The sequence below is a fragment of the Molossus molossus genome, unplaced genomic scaffold (assembly GCF_014108415.1).
Source record: "Molossus molossus isolate mMolMol1 unplaced genomic scaffold, mMolMol1.p scaffold_m16_p_24, whole genome shotgun sequence".
NCBI lineage: Eukaryota > Metazoa > Chordata > Mammalia > Chiroptera > Molossidae > Molossus > Molossus molossus.
Genome location: NW_023425360.1, coordinates 10,677,564 through 10,698,287, shown reverse-complemented (window position 1 = coordinate 10,698,287; position 20,724 = coordinate 10,677,564). Strand labels below are relative to the sequence as shown.

At 49.6% G+C, this 20,724-nt stretch overlaps 1 protein-coding gene across 1 annotated transcript in view; it reads left to right on the top strand.

The window, feature by feature from the left end:
* Positions 1 to 20,724, top strand: part of IGF1R (insulin like growth factor 1 receptor) — a 241,277-nt gene that overhangs the window by 177,943 nt on the left and 42,610 nt on the right. Inside the window, exon 3 of the mRNA XM_036277797.1 lies at positions 17,544 to 17,856. Within this exon, the coding sequence (XP_036133690.1) occupies positions 17,544 to 17,856 (313 nt within the window). The remainder of the gene's footprint in view (positions 1 to 17,543; positions 17,857 to 20,724) is intronic.

Here is a 20,724-nt window from a genome sequence, read left to right as displayed (position 1 = left end):
AGGAATAGAGTGTGTGAAGGCCCAGAGTCACGAGAGGGTCTCTGTGTCCTTTAGGAAAAGAGAAAAGACCAGTGTGGTGGGAGCAGGGGCCAGGTGGGGGAAGGGTCAAAGTTCAGGATGTGTGTCTATCTGTGTATTCCCCTCATGACACAGTAAAATCATTTCCACTGTCAGTAGCTTTTCAGTGACCTGGAGCAGAAACCCAGAGCCTGGGGCCCAGAACTCTGGGCAGTGCCTGTTCCGGAAACCTCAGCGTCCTCACTGAATGAATAAACGAGGGTCTCTCCCCTGACCCAGGCCCCGAGGGGGACAGTCTCCGAGAGGCAGGTGGCACCGCCTTCCCAGTGCAGTGCCCTGGAATGACGGGGTAAGGACGAAGGAAGGTCCCCGTGGCGTGGGCACTCGGACATGATCAGTGGGTTCTAGATATGGGGGCGCAGGTGGCATGAGAACTGGACAGTCTGACAGGAGCTCGGGCCAGCTGGCTGCCCTTCCCAGTACCACGTGTAGGAGCGGCCTGGGGTGCCCATGCACAAGGTCAAGCATTTTTTTTTTTTTCTTTTCCAACAGCCTGCACATGCGTGGTTGCAGCTCAGAGGTGTAGCCTGTGGATCTGGGACTAAGTTCCTGGAACTTAGAAAATCATAATGGCAAGTGTCAGCACTCAGCTCTCGAGCAAGCCTCCGAGGGGTTCCTGTGGAACCCCCACATTCCAGTGGCCCCCGAACCTGACGGTGGAAACTAATGGCGAGACCTTTGAATAGCACGATTTAGCAGTTTATTTGAGCGTTGGTGGTGATTGGTGATGCCCGTCCCAAATGTTGGCATCACTACGTCCCCTCCCGGCACCTGCCTCCATCTCAGCCCCATAATTACCACCAAGGGAGGGGCTTCTTTGCCTCTTTTTTGCTTGTAGGGAATTTGTTTCATTTCCCTAGAGGAAGGGGCTTGTACATTTCATTGCTACGGTCAGGTCTTCCTCGAACCCACATCAAAGTTGCATCAGGTTATTTAGCAGCCAATTCTATTGGAAGTTTCTTCTTCCATTTGAAGAGCTGAGTGGAGTCCTTTGCAACATAAAAAATTCCTTTTCTTGTGTAAAAAGAGCTCACTGGCTGATGGGAGGGGATGGTTTCATTTCGAGGCTTGGGAAAGCTTTCTTGGCAGGCTCTCAAGAAATCCCCCCACCCCCCGCCCCAGTCTATCCTCAGTTCGAGGACCCTTCAAAATAGTAACTGAAACTACAGCAGACCTTCCAGGGTTGTCGTCCAGGGATCGAACAGTAATAATAACCAATATTTAACGATGACCTACCACCTGTCAGGAAAACATTCTCCATCCAGTGACGTGGTTGACCACATTTCGTCTTGCACCCCTAGCACGGGGTGGTATTGCCTTGTGTGCATATCGAGGAAACTGAGTCCCTTTGTCACACAGCCTGCACTCGATGACAGAGCTGGGCTACGGACTCACGTCTGTCTAACCTGCCAGTCCAGGTTGGTTCTCTGTGACCTGAACACTCCTAGTCTCTTCTGCTTTGTCTGCAAAACAGAGCGCGCATCGAAGCATCTCAAAATTTTAAACACCAATTCTTTTTTTTTTTAAAGTAGACAGACAGACAGACATGAGCTGGGCCCTTAAAAATGTGGCTGGCACAGAGAAGGGCGGAGGCTGTTTCTCCATTGTTGCTTTAAATGTTGCCCAGCGTAGCTTCTGGCTGGGAGTTTTGTTTGTTTTTTCATATATTTTCGACACTGTTTATGTTCAGAGGAATTGTCCCTCCTCCCTGAGGTCAGGCCCCATCAGGGGGTGAGCACCCAGAGGGCCACACGGCCCAGCAGAAGCGTCTGGGATAAATGACAGTTTGTTTTTTAACATAGACGATCTCATGAACACGCGTTGACCTGTGTCAGTCTGTGAGCTGAGACCCATCCATGCCTCCCACTTTTCCCCATTCTTTCTGTTGCTTCTTTTTTATTGAGACTTCTCCGAGCAACATCTCCAGTAAGTTTAGGACCAAGTTAACGATTTCTCTTTCGATCAATAGACTTATATTGTTGATGGCCGTCAGTGCCCAGTGTACAGAGAGGAAGAAAACCCCGGATAAAGGCAGGATGATCCCCTGGCTGCTTCCTCTTGGCTGCCTTAGATGTGTACTAATTTGCAGATTGTTTGTATTTGTTTAAAAAGCAAATCCTGCCCTTCCAAAGAGGCAAAGACACGTGGCCCCTGCACCTCTGTTCACAACACACCGGGAGGCTTGAAAGCCAGCCAGGGTTTTAAAATATTGGATTGGGATAATGTTGTTTTTTGTTTTGTTTTTTTGTTTTGAAACACCTGGCTAATTTAATATAGTGTTTACACTTCATTTTGCTGGCAATGGGTTTTCTATGTAGGTGGTGGAGGATTTCCTGTACGTTTTGCAAGCTCCAGGGCAAGAGAGTGTAATCGGTACCCTCTGTGGTCACAGACACGAAGGGCAATTTCTTAACCTCCTGTGGTTACACGTGTGGAGGCGGATGCTGGATTCGGCTCAGGGTGTCCTTTCAACCCGGACAGCGGGAAGTGCACAGGTACATTAATGAAAATTAATAAGAATGGCCTTTGTAGGCATTCCAAATATTGAGTCTCCAAGAAAGATCCTCTTTCCTTCCCTTCAGTGTGTGCTCCGGTCGGAATTGCTGTCTGCAGAACCTCGTGGGTGAAACGGATATTTCGAGCATGACTGAGCTTATTAAGGGCCCCAGGCACTTCCTCTCCTGGGGTTCAGAAATTTCAAAGGATGGGGGTTAGGGAGGGAGGAATTGTGGGCATGCAGTGCTGAGGGAGGAGGAGGATGGAGACAACAGGTTCGAAATACATCTCTGCCCCTGCAGAACTCTGGCACCGGCTGAGAACAGGAATTTAGGAAGATGAATTCTTCCCATCTGTGGAGCAGGAGAAAATGGGCCTGGGAAAAAGCTGAGGTGCTCGTTATTTAGGTGGGGGTGAGGGAGTGCATTTGGGGTACACATGCATTCAATAGGCTTTACTTAGATGGGGAGAAGTGTGTTTGATGTGGGGGGCTAGTGCGGTTGGGAGGCAGTTTCAGAATTGAAAAATGGGGGGATTGATCTTGCAATTTTCAGCCGTCTCCGGGGGCATCTGTGGGTCGTTTATTTGATTCTCTGGGTGGTGAGCGGGCACGGCACATCATGGTGTGGCAGGACCAGCCCTGGACCGCAAGTTCAGGTGACCTGGGTGCCGGGCCCAGCTCGCTTGTGCGTGGTGTGACGTTCACAGCTTAAGCTCCCTGGTCTTCCCTTTCTTCATCTGCCAAAGGAAGACAAGACACGCGACTGGGTGCCAACTTCTTGGGTTGCTTTCGGCTCCAGAAAATGATGACTCCTTCCTTTGGGCATTCGCCTCTGCAGAGATGCCCCGGGCTCAAGCAAAACAGAGCAATGCAAACCCAGACTGGGGGTGTGGCGTGGGCCTTAGGTAAGAGGTCCTCCTGGGTGAACGGAAATCGGGGAACAGAGAAGCGTGCCCCTCCCTCTTCTGTGTGCCCCACTTAACTAGCGCTGCACAGAGTCTAGCCCTGGCTTTACCCTAGGTTTCAGGTCACTCTAATTGTTTGCAAAACATGTTTTGTTTTGTTTTTTGTCACTTGCCAGCACTTGCTCTCTCTGTGAGTAAAACGCAAACACGTCCTGAGGGATGATGGTGTGCAAGGCTTCCGTGAGCTGGCCTCTGGGGCCCTCTGCTGGGCATGAGGACACATTGCAACTCAGGACAACCATGGCTTTGAGGGGAAATTCAAGGAGGTTGCTAGGAGCTTACTCTTTTGAAGGAAAAAAAAAAGGGGGGGGGGGAATAACTCCTTAACATAGTGAGATCCTCATTTTCAGTTTTTGGAGAAGCCCTGGCTGGTTTGGTTCAGGAGGTAGACCGAAGAATCTTGGGTTTGATTCCCCATCCAGGGCACATACCTGGGTTGCAGGTTCATCCCCAGCCCTGGTCAGGTCTCGTGGGAGGCAACCAGTTGATGTGTCTCCCACATCGATGTTTCTCTTTTCCTCCCTCCCTCCCTTCCACTCGATATTAATGGGAAAATATCCTCCAGTGAAGATTTTAAAAAAATTATTTTTGAAGAAGAGATTGATGCTTGAGAGCCTTCCTTTATAAATTTTTTATTTTTAAGTGACTCGGCTAGTTTGGGGGTTGGCACTGTTCACAGAAAGGGTCAAGGAGTTGACCTGGGAAGCACAGCGTGTGTTCTAAAGGTCACTGTGGACTCATCCTGAGCACACAGGGCTGCGTGGGCATGCGCACTGGGCTTCCGTGCACTGGGGCCCCTTGTGTGTTTCATCTTTGGGGGCAAATTGCTTCAGTGTTCCGACCAAGGTGGCCTGCGAGGACGGTCCTTCGCATTGGGGTTCCAAGCCCAGGGCCTCTGGTGTGCTTTGCAGGACAGAGCTCCCCTAAATGTTAAGTTCCTCAGCCTTTCATGGCAAATCCTTGAACCCTGAAAATCGGGCTGTGGACCACAGCAGATGATGTTTGGGAGACAATGAAAAAATAAGGTTGTGGGGTGAGGGAGAGGGGGAGAAACTCACCTGTATGTCCCAATACAAGCCAGGATCCCCGCACATCAGCCCTGCAGCCCGACCCATGGTGGCCAGGATGGGGTGACTGCGTGGCGGCATCTGGAGGACAAGCCCTTGGACTGTCCTCCATTTCAGAGCAAAGCAGAAGCTTCGTCACATTTTGCTTCATGCCCCAGCTTTCTTAGACCCAGAGTGGTCTTGGGTGGGCCCCTAGCCCTATAATTCACTTTCTAATCTGGATGACACTCCAGGAAAAAACAACAACAAAAAACAACAACCCTGAACACCTAAAATCAGAAACGATGCTAGACATTTAATGGTTCATAGTGCAAATAAAAATGGACTTTTCGATGTCTCCTAAGTAAGTGAGAAAAGCAGGCGGTACCTCTGAGCCCACCTAGTTTGGACATTGAAAATGGGAGTGTGCTCTTGCAACCAGCATTTCACACGTGAAATACCTGGTTTGGCATTTCAGTTGAACCTAATTTTATCTGCCATTTACAAAAGCAAGCGATAACAACAACAACAAATCCTCAACTATTAGGGTTAATTTTTTAAAAAAGGACCTCACCAGGCTGGTGTGGCTCAGTGGTTGAGCATCGACCCAGGCACCAAGAGGTCGCCAGTTTGATTCCCGGTCAGGGCACATGCCCAGGTTGTGGGCCCGATCCCCAGTGGGGGGCCTGCAGGAGGCAGCCAATCGATGTCCTCTATCATCGATATTTCTATCTCTCTCTCTCCCCCTCCCTCTCTCTAAAATCAAAAAAGAAAAAAATATTAAGAAAAAAAAAAAAAAGGACCTCAACTTTGAGTTCCTTCAGTCAACCTTCACAAAGTACAGAGTTGGGGGTTCTCCCTAGCTGAATTAAGGAAAAGATAGTTTTCAATACGATTAGAATTATATTGCCCAGATGGAACTTTAGCACTTTTCATGCATCCCGGCAAGGTTGAAAACATGCTTATCAAGTGCAGTGCCCCACCTCCATCACCCGCAAAAACTAAACAAAATGTGAGCCAACAGAATTCTGTGGGGATGGCACGTTTTGTGTTTGTTTTAGGAGTAATCTTTGCAAAGACAGTTCACCTTCTGTATTTGTGTGTTTTCCTGAGGCACTTGTGAATCATCACACAGATGAACTGTATTGAATTTTTGTGGGGGGTAGGTGTTCCATGGTCCAGTTCTCCGAAAACTGCTTCTCCTAAGGTTTGTGGGCTAATGCTGTTAACCAGGGTGCACGGCCATCTGGGACGCCCTGTTCCCGTCTCTGTCCCGATAACGGAGTTGACTGTACTTTGAAAGTCTAGTGGATCTTTTGTGGTTTCTCTACAGTAGTAAAAATACTTAAACTTCAGGAAATGGGGCCAGCAATCAGATTAGATAACAGAAAAGAATACTGTGGCATTATACTCTAAAATATGTGTTTACAAGTCTGAAAGTGTGCCATCAGGAAGTAACACGATCAAAGGAGAGTGGACCAGAGATGGGAAGGTAATAAGTGACTTCAAGCTCCTGGTTTGAGCTCACAGCTATCCATGCTTCTCCTTCGTTACAGAAGGAAAGGGGCAGGGGCAGGTGTTTTTCTCTCATGTACTAAAACAAGTACTTTCAAGGCACAATGCTAGAGGCTAATTTTTTTTTTAAACCCTCACCTGAAGATATTTTTTCCATCTATTTTTAGACAGAGTTGGGAGAGGGGGAGAGAGAGAGAAACATCGATGTGAGAGAGACACATTGACTGGTTGCCTCCCGCACGACCCCAACCAGGGCCGGGGACCAAACTGCAACCGAGGTACGTGCCCTTTACCGGAATCGAACCTGTGATTCTTTGGTCTGAGGGCCGACACTCTAACTGCTGAGCCAAGCCAGCCAGGACTAGATGCTATTTTTAAAAAGCATATTCTTCACCTGGCTGGTGTGGCTCAGTGGTTGAGCATCGACCATGCATCAAGAGGTCGCCGGTTAGATTCCTGGTCAGGGCACATGCCCAGGTTGTGGGCCAGACCCCCAGTGGGGGGCATGCAGGAGGCGGCCAGTCGATGTTCTCTCTCATCGATATTTCCATTTCTCTCTCCCTCTTTCTTCTTCTCTCTCTAAATAATAAAAATAAATTTTAAAAAGCATATTCATCTTTAAGGGCTTAAACAACTTTAAATATATAGTAAAAAATTAAGCTCCAAGAAGAAAATGGACCAAAGACATTAGGAGACACTTAAAGGCACTACAAATGGTCAACCAATGTGGGGGGTGGGGGACCCTCAGCCTCACTAGCAGACACACAGTCGGGAGGAGCTATTTCCCCTTCTGACATTAGAACAGAGAGAGATGGGACTACATGCTACGTTTTGCTTCTTTTCACAAAGATGTTCCACCCTTGAGCTGCAGCAAAGAGTACACCATGGTCTCTGAAGGCATTTTTCAGAAGAGGATTTTTTTTTTTTTTAATTCTCACCTGAAGACATTTTTGCATTTATCCTGAGATCAAGCGAGAGGGAGAGAGGGAGGAAGAGAGAGAGAGAGAATCATCCATGTGAGAGAGACACATCGAGTGGCTGCCACCCACACGACCCCAACCAGGGCCGGGGACAAACTGCAACCGAGGTACGTGCCCTTAGCGGGAACCGAACCTGGGACTCTCTGGTCTGCAGGCTGATGCTCTAACCGCTGAGCCAAACCGGCCAGGGCCGGAAGAGGATTTTGAGAACACTTGGCACAATTGTGAGCTCCTCAGTGCGGGGTGTCTCCTCCCAGAAAAACAGCTTTAAAGAGGCTGTGCGTGACCCGTGAGGACGCTCCACCACGATGCCTCTATGTGTACAGGGGTATGTGTGCACATCTACATTCCACGCACACTGTGAAAATGGGCCTCCACGTGTACCTCCCGTTATCCCTGTCTCTTGGTGAACGCTTCTACCGCCCATCAAATATTATCCAGGATCGTGTCTACTGCTCTCCGAGGGGTCATTTCCTTGGGAGTGGCTGTGTGTTCCGTCAGTTCATGTCCATTATGTTGACATTCATGTTTCTGTATGTGGAAAGGGGTTTTTGCATGGGTTATGCAAGCATTGCACCTTTTGGACTAATCATTTCTCCCCAAAAAAGCCAAAAGTGGTGACGTGTGTGACCACTGCTGGAGAGCATGGCGCTCCTACTGGGTGTATGCAGTAGGCATCCATCAGCGGCACCGCACCGGTAGTGTATGCAGTGGGCGTCCATCGGCGGCATGGGTAGTGTATGCAGTGGGCGTCCATCGGCGGCACGGGTAGTGTATGCAGTCGGCGTCCATCAGCGGCACGGGTAGTGTATGCAGTGGGCGTCCATCAGCGGCACCTGTAGTGTATGCAGTCGGCGTCCATCAGCGGCACCGGTAAGGCGTGTAATTGCCCAGAAACGGGCGCTCGCACCGGTGCTGAAATGCGTCCAAGAACCACAAAGCCAAAGGCCTCTCCCTCTGAGCTTGGCCCCCACTGGAACGCAGGAGGTCCCTGCCGGTCCCTGCGGGACACAGGCCTGCCTTGTTAGGACATCGGCACAGTTTGGGAACCCACAATACCGCGCATAGCTCTACGTACAGTAACAGAGAGTGGAAACAGGGCCGTAAGTCCGAGCCACCAGACAAGTTATAAATATAGACTACTCTCGCAATTCCACTTCAGTTAGTCATGGAGGGACAGTGTGAGCTTCATAAACTTATAAGGAATATACAAACAGTTCCCAATTTAAAATAACTTGGAGTAATTTTGAAGTGTGTGAAAGAATATGTTTTTCCACCCTGTCCATTTCAGCAGCTGTGACAGGCAGGAGTAAGCAATTGGTGTCTCTGTGTAGCCATGCCCAGTGGTCACAGTGCTGGGGAAGAGTCTCCGCGGTCACCCATTCTGTGGGATTGCTCCTCCTCTCCTCCTCCTCCTCCTCCTCCTCTTCTTCTCCCCCTCCCACTCCTTCTTTTTTTGAGAAACTCTAAAAATAAAATGAAATCAGGATGAGGGGTGTGAGTTTTGTACGAGAGGCGCTCTGTGTGTCCCTGGTGAAGAAGGGGACACCGACCACCCTCATCACACCTCCGCTGAGCAGAACCTGCCTGGACCCCCCAAGGGTCCCCGCCCCTTTTCCTTGACTTTTCTCCCATTAAAACGTGTCTGTCTTTCCCAGCTTTGTATGTAGGCTTTGTATGTGAGTTTAGAAGAGAGCGTCTAGGGACAACTTTAGAGTATATTAGAATTAGTGGGATTTTTTTTTCCCCCCTAAGAAGAGAATATTCTGTTTTATAAAAATAAAAGGAGGAGGAGACCGGTTCTCTCCCTCCCCTTCTGACCATCTGATTTCATTCATTTCCTTCTTCCTCGCCCCCATCTCAGGAGACCTCTCTGTGCGTTGCCTCGACTTCGTTTCCCAGGCATTTCTGTGACCATGAAGCTCAGGGGCATACTTATCTGCCATCCGGGACATGGGTAAGAGGGTCACAAACATGGTAACCTTTCCCCCCCAGAACAGATGGCTGTTCCTTTTCCTGCCATCGGAGGGTCACACCATGTAGTTCATTTGACAGGGATCACGTCTTTCTTCCCTTAGACTAACGCGAGACTGTGAAGAGTCTAGGGCCCCAGGAGTCCTCTCCACCAACCTCCCACGGGTGGACCTGTGATTTTCATCACGGCCCGTGAATGGACAGACCGGCAGGGCTCCTTTTGCTAGCTGTGGATCACTAAAGTCAAAATTTAAGAAAACAAATACAGGCAACATGCCACGCCATGGGCGCACCTTGAAAACGTCCCGCGAGACACACAGGGTGGCGTGTCGCATGACCCCATTCATCTGGAAGGTCCAGGCAAGTTCGCAGAGACAGAAAGCAGTTTGGTGATTGCCTCCAGCTGGGGGATCGGGAGGCAGCTTCTCTTTGGGGTGACTGTACGAAAAGCATCCACTTGGACACTTTCGATGGGTGAATTGTGTGTGAATTACATCTCAGTAAAGCTGTTACAAATGTGTGAAGGAAGGAAAATATAACCCATAGTCACCGAAACCGAGCCCAGGGAGGGTTCCTGGCTCCTTGTTCTATTTTCCTGTCCATTGTGAGCCTGCTTTTGTGTCTCTGCACCGACGGCTGCTCTTTCTTTACTCTCGCTAATTAGCTCTTGAAATTTTTCTTTAATAGCGGTGCCATTGTAACTTCCCTCTTCCTGCTTTCTCAGGGGGGCCTTTTCTCTTTTTCTGTTTTCTCAATAGTCTGCCCAGCACAGCCCGTCGGATCCTGGAGACCGAAGCGATCCAATGAGTATTGTCTGGAGGTGGTGATTTGTTTTGTTCACTAATGAAATGTTCGCGGAGGCATTCAGTGGCCATGATGACATGTTTCCCCAAACCTCGTGGCTTCCCTTGTGTCCCAGACAGAGCAGCTGTCCTCGGTCAGAGCTGTGTCCCTGAGCCTTCGTTCTGTTTGTTGATGTGCCCGACCAAGGGGCAGGCACAGACTGGTTTTTCTTCTCCGTGAGCATGTTTTTCGTCTTGCTGAGACCTATGAATTAGTGATGGGAGTGAACCCTGGCTGTCTAGTCTCATGAATCAGACTTGTTTGGATGAAGACATTCTGGGGGGTCATGAAATCTCCCTGGGTCTCATTGGTCTGGCTCCCTGATAGCACAGCCCATCATATACAGTTGCATCCACCCTATACAATGTATCCAAGATTCCGGCTGCTATTTCAGTGTCTCAGCTCAGGGTGACTCTGATAAACCTGATGGGTCTCTGCCTCGTAATTTGTGCTGGACAATGTTTTTAGAGGCTCTGTCGCTATAATTCAAGACATAAAGCAGGCTTACGTGGGCACTTAGTTAGATATACCTCCTCAGTATCACCTGGACGTTTGACCCTTTTCCCGACTGTCACGTCTTGTGGGTTTATCCTTTCGTCCGTTCGGAGGTGGGGAACCTTATTTCTGCCAGGGACCATTTGGATATCTATAACATCCTTTGTGGGCCATACAAAATCATCAACTTAAAAATCAGTCTGCTATATCTGGTCAGGCTACTTTGGATATTTATAACATCCTTTGTGGGCCATACAAAATCATCAACTTAAAAATCAGTCTGCTATATCTGGTCAGGCTACTTTGGTGAGGTGTGTGATGTGAGCTGGTATTGATTTCTCGGGCCTTATGTGGCCTGCAGGATGTCCCCCACCCCCGGGACACCTCAGGGAGGAGAACAGTGTGGTTCTCCTGAAGAATGCAGACTTAGAAAGACAAGTGTCATGAGAAGAAGTCCCTAGCTGAGACATTGTGCCACCGTGGAAGTGGGCGAAGAGGCTGTGACCAAGGGACAGGCAGATCCGAGGTTGAAGACCCAGTTTCCAGCTTCACAATGATTTAATCGGACAATGAATAGCTCTGGACAGTTATTAATATCTCCATGCCTCCATGTGGTCATCTGCAAATGAGGATAATGATGCTGACCCATGTCATTGTTAGGAAGTTACACAGTGTGTATGAGACACCGGATGGGTTGTCAGGCACATGGAAAACGCTCAATGAATATTAATGACAAGCCCTGTAATTCAGGCTTAAATCGCATTCACCTAAGAGAGACTCAAACGGTGACTGTGAAACAAACAGAAGACAGGGATTTTAGGTGATTAGAAGCTCGGACTGAGCTAGCTGATGTGGTGATGTTATTTTGAAGGCCGTTCAGGGAGGCCCCAAGCCCCCTGCTTTGCATTCCGCACTGTTCACACTACTCCTGCAGTTAGAACAGGTCAGGAGGCAGGCATGTCTGTGTGGCCCCGAGAGCTGTGACTGAGTAAGGCATTGGGAGGGAGGCCAGGGTGACCATCTCGGAATTTTAGAGTGAGTCTTTGACAGTCTGCCCCACGTAAGAAGCAGCCACCTCACCTGAGTATCAGACACCTGCCTGGGGCGTGAGGAGCATGGACTGTGGGCAACTGCATTCCTGGTGGGTGCAAGGAGGACCTTGGTTAAGGTTGGTGCTCTCGGGCATTTGGAGGAGCACTTTCTCTAAGGGAAGGACCCCCTTCAATATTGCTTGAAGGCTCAACTTGGTTTTTGTTGCCAAATGCCCTGGACAAACCTGAGAAGGAGGACCAGTAAAACTGCCTTTCAACTGTAAACACGTGAGTTTGGCTACAAGGCTCACAGAAATGGCCAACGGGGAAAATGACCACACACATGCTCATTGCTCATGATCTGGGGACAGATCGAGTGGCCCTAGGAGCTTCTGCATGAAGCTGCCTGCTCTTGCTTACCCCGAAGTAGTCCTGCAGCTCAGGGGCCCCCCGACAGTTAACGAGAGAGGATGGAACTTCCTGCCCCTCAGTGTATCGCGTAGTATTGCAGAAAATTCAAGTGGACACAAAAATGGCGTGTCCAGGGGCCTTCCTGCTAGGAAGGAAGCTAACTCAACACTGGGTCTTGAAAAACCCCTCAAAGATGCAAAGAGGAGATACTTCGTATTCCTGGAACTTGGGAGGAAATGAGTGCTCTCGGGCTCACAACTGCAGAAAGTCATAGGCTCACCGGTTCAGAAACCGTGGCCCACCCCATCGCTAACCCGGTTCTCTGTGCCCACTGAGACTTCTCCGTCCCAGCTCCCCTGTGCCTCTGGTATGTCGGTCCCCACAGCTCTGCTGCTGGTGATGACTTTCACTGGGCACCCTGAATACTTGTGTTTCCAACAGAGGAACTCCAGTGAGTTCGGATTCTAATCATTCAAATGTATCTTTTCTGGCTCCTACTGGTTGAACATTGTCTCCCCTTTAGAAGGTGTTTTCTTGTGTCATTGAGAAGAGAAACATTGTTGCGAAAGTGATTTTCTTTCAGGAACATTTAAGATACAGGGGTTGCCACTGGAGCTTTCTGTGGCCACACCTAACTGATCAGCACAACGGCTGCGCGTGTTTGGATTGGTCTTAAGTGTCACCTGGGATTTCCAGGCTGCGGTTCTGGGCACTTTCCCATGAGCCACTTGTCAGGAAGTCAAGGAACTTGACAGTTTCTTCTCGTCTTTCTTTTTAAACAGTTGTGCTTTACGAGATCAAGATATATATAGATCTAGATAAATCTAGATCTATATAGATATATATATTTACACATACAGCGATATATGCCCCGTTTTTGAGTATGTGTATATATGTTGCACCAGGTTTATTTTCACTTTATTTCGAGGATCCAGGCACTTACCCGCAAGCCTGCTCTTACGTCCTGACTGACTGACTTCGAGAACAAGACACTAATGAGCCCAGATGAAATATTGCAGCTCCGCCTGAGCCTGGGAAGTTTTGGTGCTCCCCGCCGCTCGCTCGCTTTGATAGATTTGTGTGCATGGGCTGATGGTGTGGGGAGGAGCATGGACTTCAGGATGAAAGGGAGAGCAGATGGAAGAGGATTTTGTAGGGCAAGAGCTTCCATGCCCGAGGTGGGCTCCCTGGCCCGAGGCAGGGTCTCCTGGCCATGCCCTGACTAGCTCTGTGGTCAGTCGTGACTCCCGGGGGTGGGTTAGCTTTCTGCCCGAACTGGAAAATTCAACCAACGGGTGGGAGGTCCGTGGTCCACGGGACTTCAGATTTGCAGTTCCTTCCCCTGGGAAGCCCTCCCCACAGCCCTTTGCTTGTCCTCAGGGTGAGGACCCCAGGGGGCTGAGCTGTCTCTTAGCTGCCTTGTCTGCAGGGCTGAGGACCTGGCTCAGAGGATGGAGGCCTTTCACCAAGAAAGAGCCTTTCTCATCCCCTCGCCCATGGCCAAGTGGTCTCTGCAGGTGGTCAATGCCTTGGTGGACTTAGGTGCTCAGTTGACTTAGCTGGAGTCCCTGCCATCCCCTCCCTTCCCCATGGTGCCCGATGGTGCCCACTCCTCTCCTGGCAAGTCTTGAAAGCCTGGGCATTTCTCAGGGCCCTGTGTCTCTCTGATGCACTTTGGGGGTTGAAGTGCTCTGTCTCAGAGTTAACAGCGTTCCAGGTAACCTTAATGCTTAGTGGTGCGTGTCTGTGAGGAACGGCGCCCCTCGTGTTCTAGGGAACGGTGGTGTGCCACCTAGGGCAACCCAGAAATAACTGAGATGTCCCTCCACTGGTCTGCATCCTGACTCGAAAGCGCTGTGACCTCATTTCGGCATCCAGGCACTGGTTCTATCCTTCAGAAATGATTTGGGGAAAAAATTGTCTCCAGTTTTCAAAATTACGTGGCTAAGTGGTCCCTCTGCTATTTATTGTTCGCTGCGAAGAGGTTGAGTTCTCCATCTTCTCTTCCAGCAAAGACCTTTATTATCATATGCTTTTTTTTTTTTTTATCCTCACCCCAGGACATTTTTTGTTCAGATAGAGTGGGAGGGAGAGAGAGGAAGAGAGAGAGAGACAGAAACATTGACATGAAAGGAACACATCGAGTGGTTGCCATCTGCACGACCAACCAGGGCCGGGGATAAACTGCAACCTAGGTACATGCCCTTAGCGGGAACCGAACCCGGGGTCTCTGTACCACAGGTCGACGCTCCAACCGCTGAACCAAACCGGCCAGGGCATCATATGCTTTTTAAAGTGGTTTCTCTGAGTTCAAGATTGTGAAAGAACTTACTGGTGAGAACAAAAACATGTTTTCTTTAAAAAAAAAAAAAAAAATGCTAGAAATAATTTAATAGATGCAAGGACTCCAGAGAGGGAGGGGTTAACAGCTGATGCACACGACGTCTTCCTGTCCCCAAAACGGAGAGAATGAGCTCGTAATGCAGTGCCTTATTTTTCTGTGGCCGTGTCCCTGGGCCAGGCCTTTTACTGGTGGAAGTGGGATATGCCATTTGCTTTTCCAGCACTTTAGATAGGCTTTGTTTTATTGTTGGCCCCTGTAAGAATTCCAATGAAGAGCTCTGGCCGGTTTGGCTCCGCAGTTAGAGCATCAGGCCTACAGTCCAGAGAGACCCGGGTTCGGTTCCCGCTAAGGGCACGTCCCTTGGTTGCAGTTTGTCCCCGGCCCCCTGGTTGGGTTGTGCGGGTGGCAGCCACTCGATGTGTCCCTTTCACATCAATGTTTCTCTCTTTCTCTCCCTCCCACTCTGTCTGAACAAAAAATGGAAAAATGTTCTCAGGTGAGAATTAAAAAAAAAAAAAGATTTCCAATGACTAGAAAGATTTCACGGGCAATACCAATTTGCCTTTTCCTCCCTGTATATTTGTTAGTGTACAGAAGCTCTCCATTTCCCTTTTATTTTAAAAAGCAGAAATGCCTTCATCCCCACTAGGTGGGCTCCTTCTTCAGGGATGCCAGGGAAGAAGGTTCCCTTCCTTTCTCCCACCGCTCCGTGATTGGAAATTTGGTAACGACACTAAATTTCAAGTTTTGGCATTCATATGCATCATCCATCCATCTGCTGGCAAGACACGCTGCCCAGGGCTTTTCAAGAAATCTCTTAATAGTTCTGAATACTAATAATATTTATATACATTACGATGAGATGAAATTTACAGCAGGCTTCTGGGGCTGGCTCCAGGTCTTGCTGATCCCCACTTCTGCGTGTTCTCTCGCCTGCCATCCGGACCCTCTCAGACTGGGCTGCACATGGGCTTCCAACCCTGGAGGGGCTGGAGTTTGTCCTTTAGCAAAGGCGTCACCTCTCCTTTTGAGCTCCTCCCTGAGCCCCCATCACCTTTCATCCCCGGAGTATTTCATCCTGTGGGTATGCAGTTTGCATCGGGTCACATACATTTGTGTGTGATCCCTTTATTTGTGATCCCTTCAAGGGGAGTTGTTCTGTCTCTGAAGGACGCGATCTCCCTCCTTTAAGCTGTATTGAAAATCCTTCTGAAGTAGCCCCAAACTCTGGCCCCCAGCCCGTGTGCTGCTCGGGGCGAGAACCGACTGCCCTGTGGTTCCATGTAACACTGCCCTTTGGGAGGGTCCCAGTGGACCACTCCCCAGAGACCAGTGGAATGGAGAATGGACAGAATATAAAATACATCTGCAAACACTTGGTCATGTATTTATTGATTTATTTTTCTCAGACTGGAAATGCCCAGCATTTGCATTTGGGTATAACTGACTCCAAGCAAGTGCACACAGAGATTTTTTTTTTTCTGTTCTTGTGTTAAAAAAATTTTTTTAATGTTTTTATTGATTGTTTAGAGAGAGGAGGAGGAGGAGAGAGAGAAACATCAGCTGCCTCCTGCACACCCCCTACTGGGGATGGAGTCTGCAGCCTGGGCATGTGCCCTGACTGGGAATCGAACCAGCCGTCCTTTGGTGCACAGGGCAACTCTCAACCATGTGAGCCACACCGGCCAGGACCTTTTCTGTTCTGTTAAATGCTCTTGAGTGTTCGGTGTTCTATGAACAGCTATTTGATAGCAGCGTCTGCAACCCATCATTTTCTATAGCATTTTATTTAAACTGTAAGAGGGAAGAGGGGGTAAGACCTTTGATAATGATACAAGCAGACACTTTTTTTTTATCCTCACTCAAGGACATTTTTGAGAAGGGGGAGGAGAGAGAAACATCGATGTGAGAGAGACACATCGAGTGGTTGCCACCCTCACGACCCCAACTGAGGCTGGGGACAAACTGCAACTGAGGTACGTGCCCTTAGCGGGAACCAAACCCGGGACTCTCTGGACTGCCGGCCAATGCTCTAACCACTGAGCCAAACCGGCCAGGGCCAGACACACACTTTTCTAAAGACATGCTGTAGACGTGCATGACATCATCTCTACTCTGTTACAGTTTTGGTCATTTTTAAAATAATCCAGCATTTTTTGCACACTAAGGCTTTTCAAGATATTTTAGTGATGCCCGGCCGGTGTGGCTCTGTGGTTGAGCATCAACCCTGCACCAAGGGTTCATGGGTTCGATTCCTGGGCAGGACACATGCTCAGTCAGGCCCAATCCCCAGTGGGGGGCATGCAGGAAGCGGCCAGTCGATGTTCTCTCTCATCGATGTTTCTCTCTCTCCCTCTCCCTTCCTCTCTCTCTAAAATCAATAAAGGGAAAAAATTAAAAAACAAAAAAGAAGCATATTTCAGTGAGGAGCATGTTCGAAACCAGAACAAGCAGAGCATAATGTTTTTTAAAGTGACAATCGACCACCTTGTTCTCATAGGGCCGCTCCCTTATCCCTGCGTCTCAGCCAGCCTTCTGAGGTGGCATTGTTACCCCAGGTTATAGATGAGAAAAGAGAGGATCCAGGTCCTAGATGCTAATGACCCGTCCAAGGCTCAAGGGCCAGTCAACAGCAGAGGCTGGACTCGAGGCCCTGCTCTTCTGACTCCAAGTGCAGAGAATTTTCTCCCTGTCTCATGGAAGTCTTGAGTGCGGTCTCTGGTACTGTGCTTTGCACATCTGACGCAGGGCCAGTGGTTTTCCATTTGGGGATTTCACTTGTGGTTGATTGGTTTGGTTTTGGTCATTGGAGCCAACCGGTAGGGAATGACCCAGAGGAATGCTGTCCAGGCCCAGAGAAGGCTGACCAGTTCCAGCCTGTCTCACCGCCTGGTCCCTCTGCCCCATGGTGCCTGGGCGCGCGCTCACCGCCTGTCTCCAGTGCCCCAAGGTGCCTGGGAGCGCGCTCACTGCCTGTCTCCAGTGCCCCACGGTGCCTGGGCGCGTGCTCACTGCTTGTCCCCTCTGCCCCACGGTGCCTGGGCGCGCGCTCACCGCCTGTCTCCAGTGCCCCACGGTGCCTGGGCACGCTCACCGCCTGTCTCCAGTGCCCCACGGTGCCTGGGCGCGCTCACCGCCTGTCTCCAGTGCCCCACGGTGCCTGGGCGCACGCTCACTACTTGTCCCCTCTGCCCCACGGTGCCTGGGCGCGCGCTCACCGCCTGTCTCCAGTGCCCCACGGTGCCTGGGCGCGCTCACCGCCTGTCTCCAGTGCCCCACGGTGCCTGGGCGCGCGCTCACCGCCTCTCCCCTCTGCCCCACGGTGCCTGGGCGCACACTCACCACCTGTTCCTTTTCCCTCCAGTGTGCCCGAGCGCGTGCGGAAAGCGGGCATGTACCGAGAACAACGAGTGCTGCCACCCCGAGTGCCTGGGCAGCTGCAGCGCACCCGACGACGACGCGGCCTGCGTGGCCTGCCGCCACTACTACTACGCTGGCGTCTGCGTGCCCAGCTGCCCGCCCAACACCTACCGCTTTGAGGGCTGGCGCTGCGTGGACCTCGACTTCTGTGCCAACATCCCGAACGCTGAGAGCAGCGACACAGAGGGCTTCGTGATCCATGACGGCGAGTGCATGCAGGAGTGCCCCTCGGGCTTCATCCGCAATGGCAGCCAGAGGTCAGTCTCCGCCTGGCGGTCACACAGCCCCAGCCCGCAGGAGGTGGCTCTGCCTGTGGTCCTGGTGGGATCCTGGGGTGGTTCAGGGAATGGGTCTGCCTGAGAGGGCTGGCCTAAGTTATATTTAGATAGATAGATAGATAGATAGATAGATAGATAGATAGATATAGATATACTTTTTCTTTACTGATTTTAGAGAGAGAGGAAGGGAGAGGGAGAGAGAGATGGATACATCCATAAGAGAGAACATCTATTGGCCGCCTCCTGCCTGCCCCCCACCCCCACCCCCAGGGATCGGGCCCACAACCTGGGCATGTGCCCTGACCGGGAATCGAACCGGTGACCTCTTGGTGCAGGGTGGACGCTCAACCACTGAGCCACACCAGCCAGGCCTAAGTTACCGTTTTAATGAAGGTCTAGGAGCAACTGGCACTTTTCTTTTTCCTTCCTGGTTTGTCATTTTGTTTTGGGAGTGGACTGTCCAGCCCTTTGAAATGAAACACCTTCCTTGCGGGCTCAGGTGGCTACAGGTCACTGTCTCCCTGAGCACCTCCTAGACTGACGTCCCAGCAGGTGCACTGCCGATTTAGGTTTCCCACCCCTGCACCCCTGGCCCAGGGCCGGCTTTGGGAGCGCGAGGGGAAGGTGGGGTGAGGCGGCCGCAGGCCTGAGACGTTCGTGAGCCCAGGCAGGCCTCCTATGCCCGAGACGCTGCCACCAAGAGTGAACAGGAGCTTTAAAAGAACCCACATTTGCCATCAACACATCTCTCTCTTGCCCCCTCCCCTCTATTTTTTGCCTAAACCTTGAGACTTCACTTGGGAAGCAGAGAAGTTCCTTACACCTCCAGGCATCCCTCTATGCGTGCCAAAGGGACGTCTATAAAATCATCGTTGGTGTATCCTTTAAATATAAAATCCAACGCTAGCGTTGTTACAGTTTCTAGGATTATAACCCTAGAAGCCAAAGAAGACTAGAGGTTGAGGATGCTGTCCCCGCCTCTGGACCTGAGCACAGAACTCTTAGAAGGAGTCGCCCAACAGTAAGGGGCCCAGTGCCTCCTTTGTGATGAATGCCGGGCAGCTGGCATGTTCCCAGGCTCTTCAGAACTGTTCTACGAACACATAATACCATTTGAAAGTGGACACTGGTCGTGCATGTGAGGTGAGGCTGCCCTGCTCTGGCTGCAGTCTGTCCCTCCGAGCTGTATCCCTGAGCCTTTGTACAAGGAGGCTCCGTGTTCTGTGTCATGTCTGGAGACGTTGCTCAGGCTGGAGGCATGACTTCCAACCAAAGATAAAACTCCCATGAGTTCGCAGTCCTGGATGTAGAACAGCTTTCGGCCTGGCACTATTTCTAAGGAAAATTGATTCTAAACTGATTGAAAATGATGAATGTGCCGAGACTCCTCTGAACTTCGAAGTGTACGTATTCCACCCAGAATTAGTCTGCCACGTTTCACTCATTATTGGCTGCCTTAGAACGTAGAAGGGCTTTGCTGGTGCCCTGGGCAGTGCCTGGGACCAGACAAGACTCGGCCACAGCTCCTCCTGGGGGTGGGGCTGGAGATGAGGGTCACTGGTCTGTGAACCGGGGTCAAACCATCCTTGTCTTGTGGCTGCACTTTCCCGCGATGTGTGTGGACAGGGGGCACTGTGAATTTCTACTGTTGTTTCTTCCACTGTAGTTCATTCTTCAAAGAACTGAGCTGTTATTCCCCTAACTTTTCTTACTCTCTGTTCAAAGCCACAGGTGTAGCATTTCCATTTTAAAGTAAAATACCATCAAGAAAGTATAACCCCCCTCAGCCGTTAAGGCCCATTTAACACTTAGTTTAAAACATTTTTAATACTGTTTATTCCCTCTCTGGACCAGAATGGATTCAAAGAAGCATAATCTATAAACATATGATCGGAGTTCTTCCTTAGAAAAACATTTTAAAGTGCTGCATGATTCGTGGGCATTTTTTTTCTTCCCAAAACATTTAAAAAATTTTTTTCTTAAAAAATGTTTCTATTTTTTTCAACTGCAGTTGCCATACAATATCCTAGATATTTTAGCAAAAGTATTGAATGAAATGTTGGGGGGAACTAAACATACATGTGATCCAGAAGTTATACTCCTGGATGTTTATCCCAGAAAAATGAAAACTTATGTCCACACAAAAACACATATGAAGTTGTTATTAGTAGCTCCATTTGTAATAAATAGCCCCAAGCTGGAAACCAATTAGATGTCTCACAACAGGTAAATGGTTAAGCAAACTGTGGTATGCCTGCACCAGGGAATATTATTCAGCAGTAAAAAGGGACACACTGCTGAAATATACAACTTGGGTGGATCTCGGGGACATTACACTCACAGAATCTAAGCTAATCTCAGAAGGCCCCATTCTGTATAATTCTATGTATATAACATTCTCAAAATGACAATTTATAGAGATGGAGAATAGAGTTAGGAATGGGATGTAGAATTATGCACATACCTTGTGTCAGGGCTGATGACCTGGTTTTGATAGTGTATCATCATTATGTAAGATGTAACCATTGAGGGAGACTGGGTACGTGGGACCCTTTGCAACTTTTAGTCAATCGGTAATTATTTCAAAATAAAGAGCTTTTTGAAAGGGAGGGGATTGGGGAGTACATGGAATATAGGTAAGTTATAAGCAATAAAAGACCCACAAAAAGAGCTGAAGGGAAGGGACATGAGAGTAGCTACTACCCACGCCTGAAAGAGAAGGTGTGTATGATGCTGGAGGCAAAACTGTCCTTTCCTATGGTTGGCTCAGTGCCTTTGAAACCCTTGCCTCCCATTCTCCCAACACGGAGAATACCAGGAAACTTTTGCTCCTCTCTAAGCTTTTAC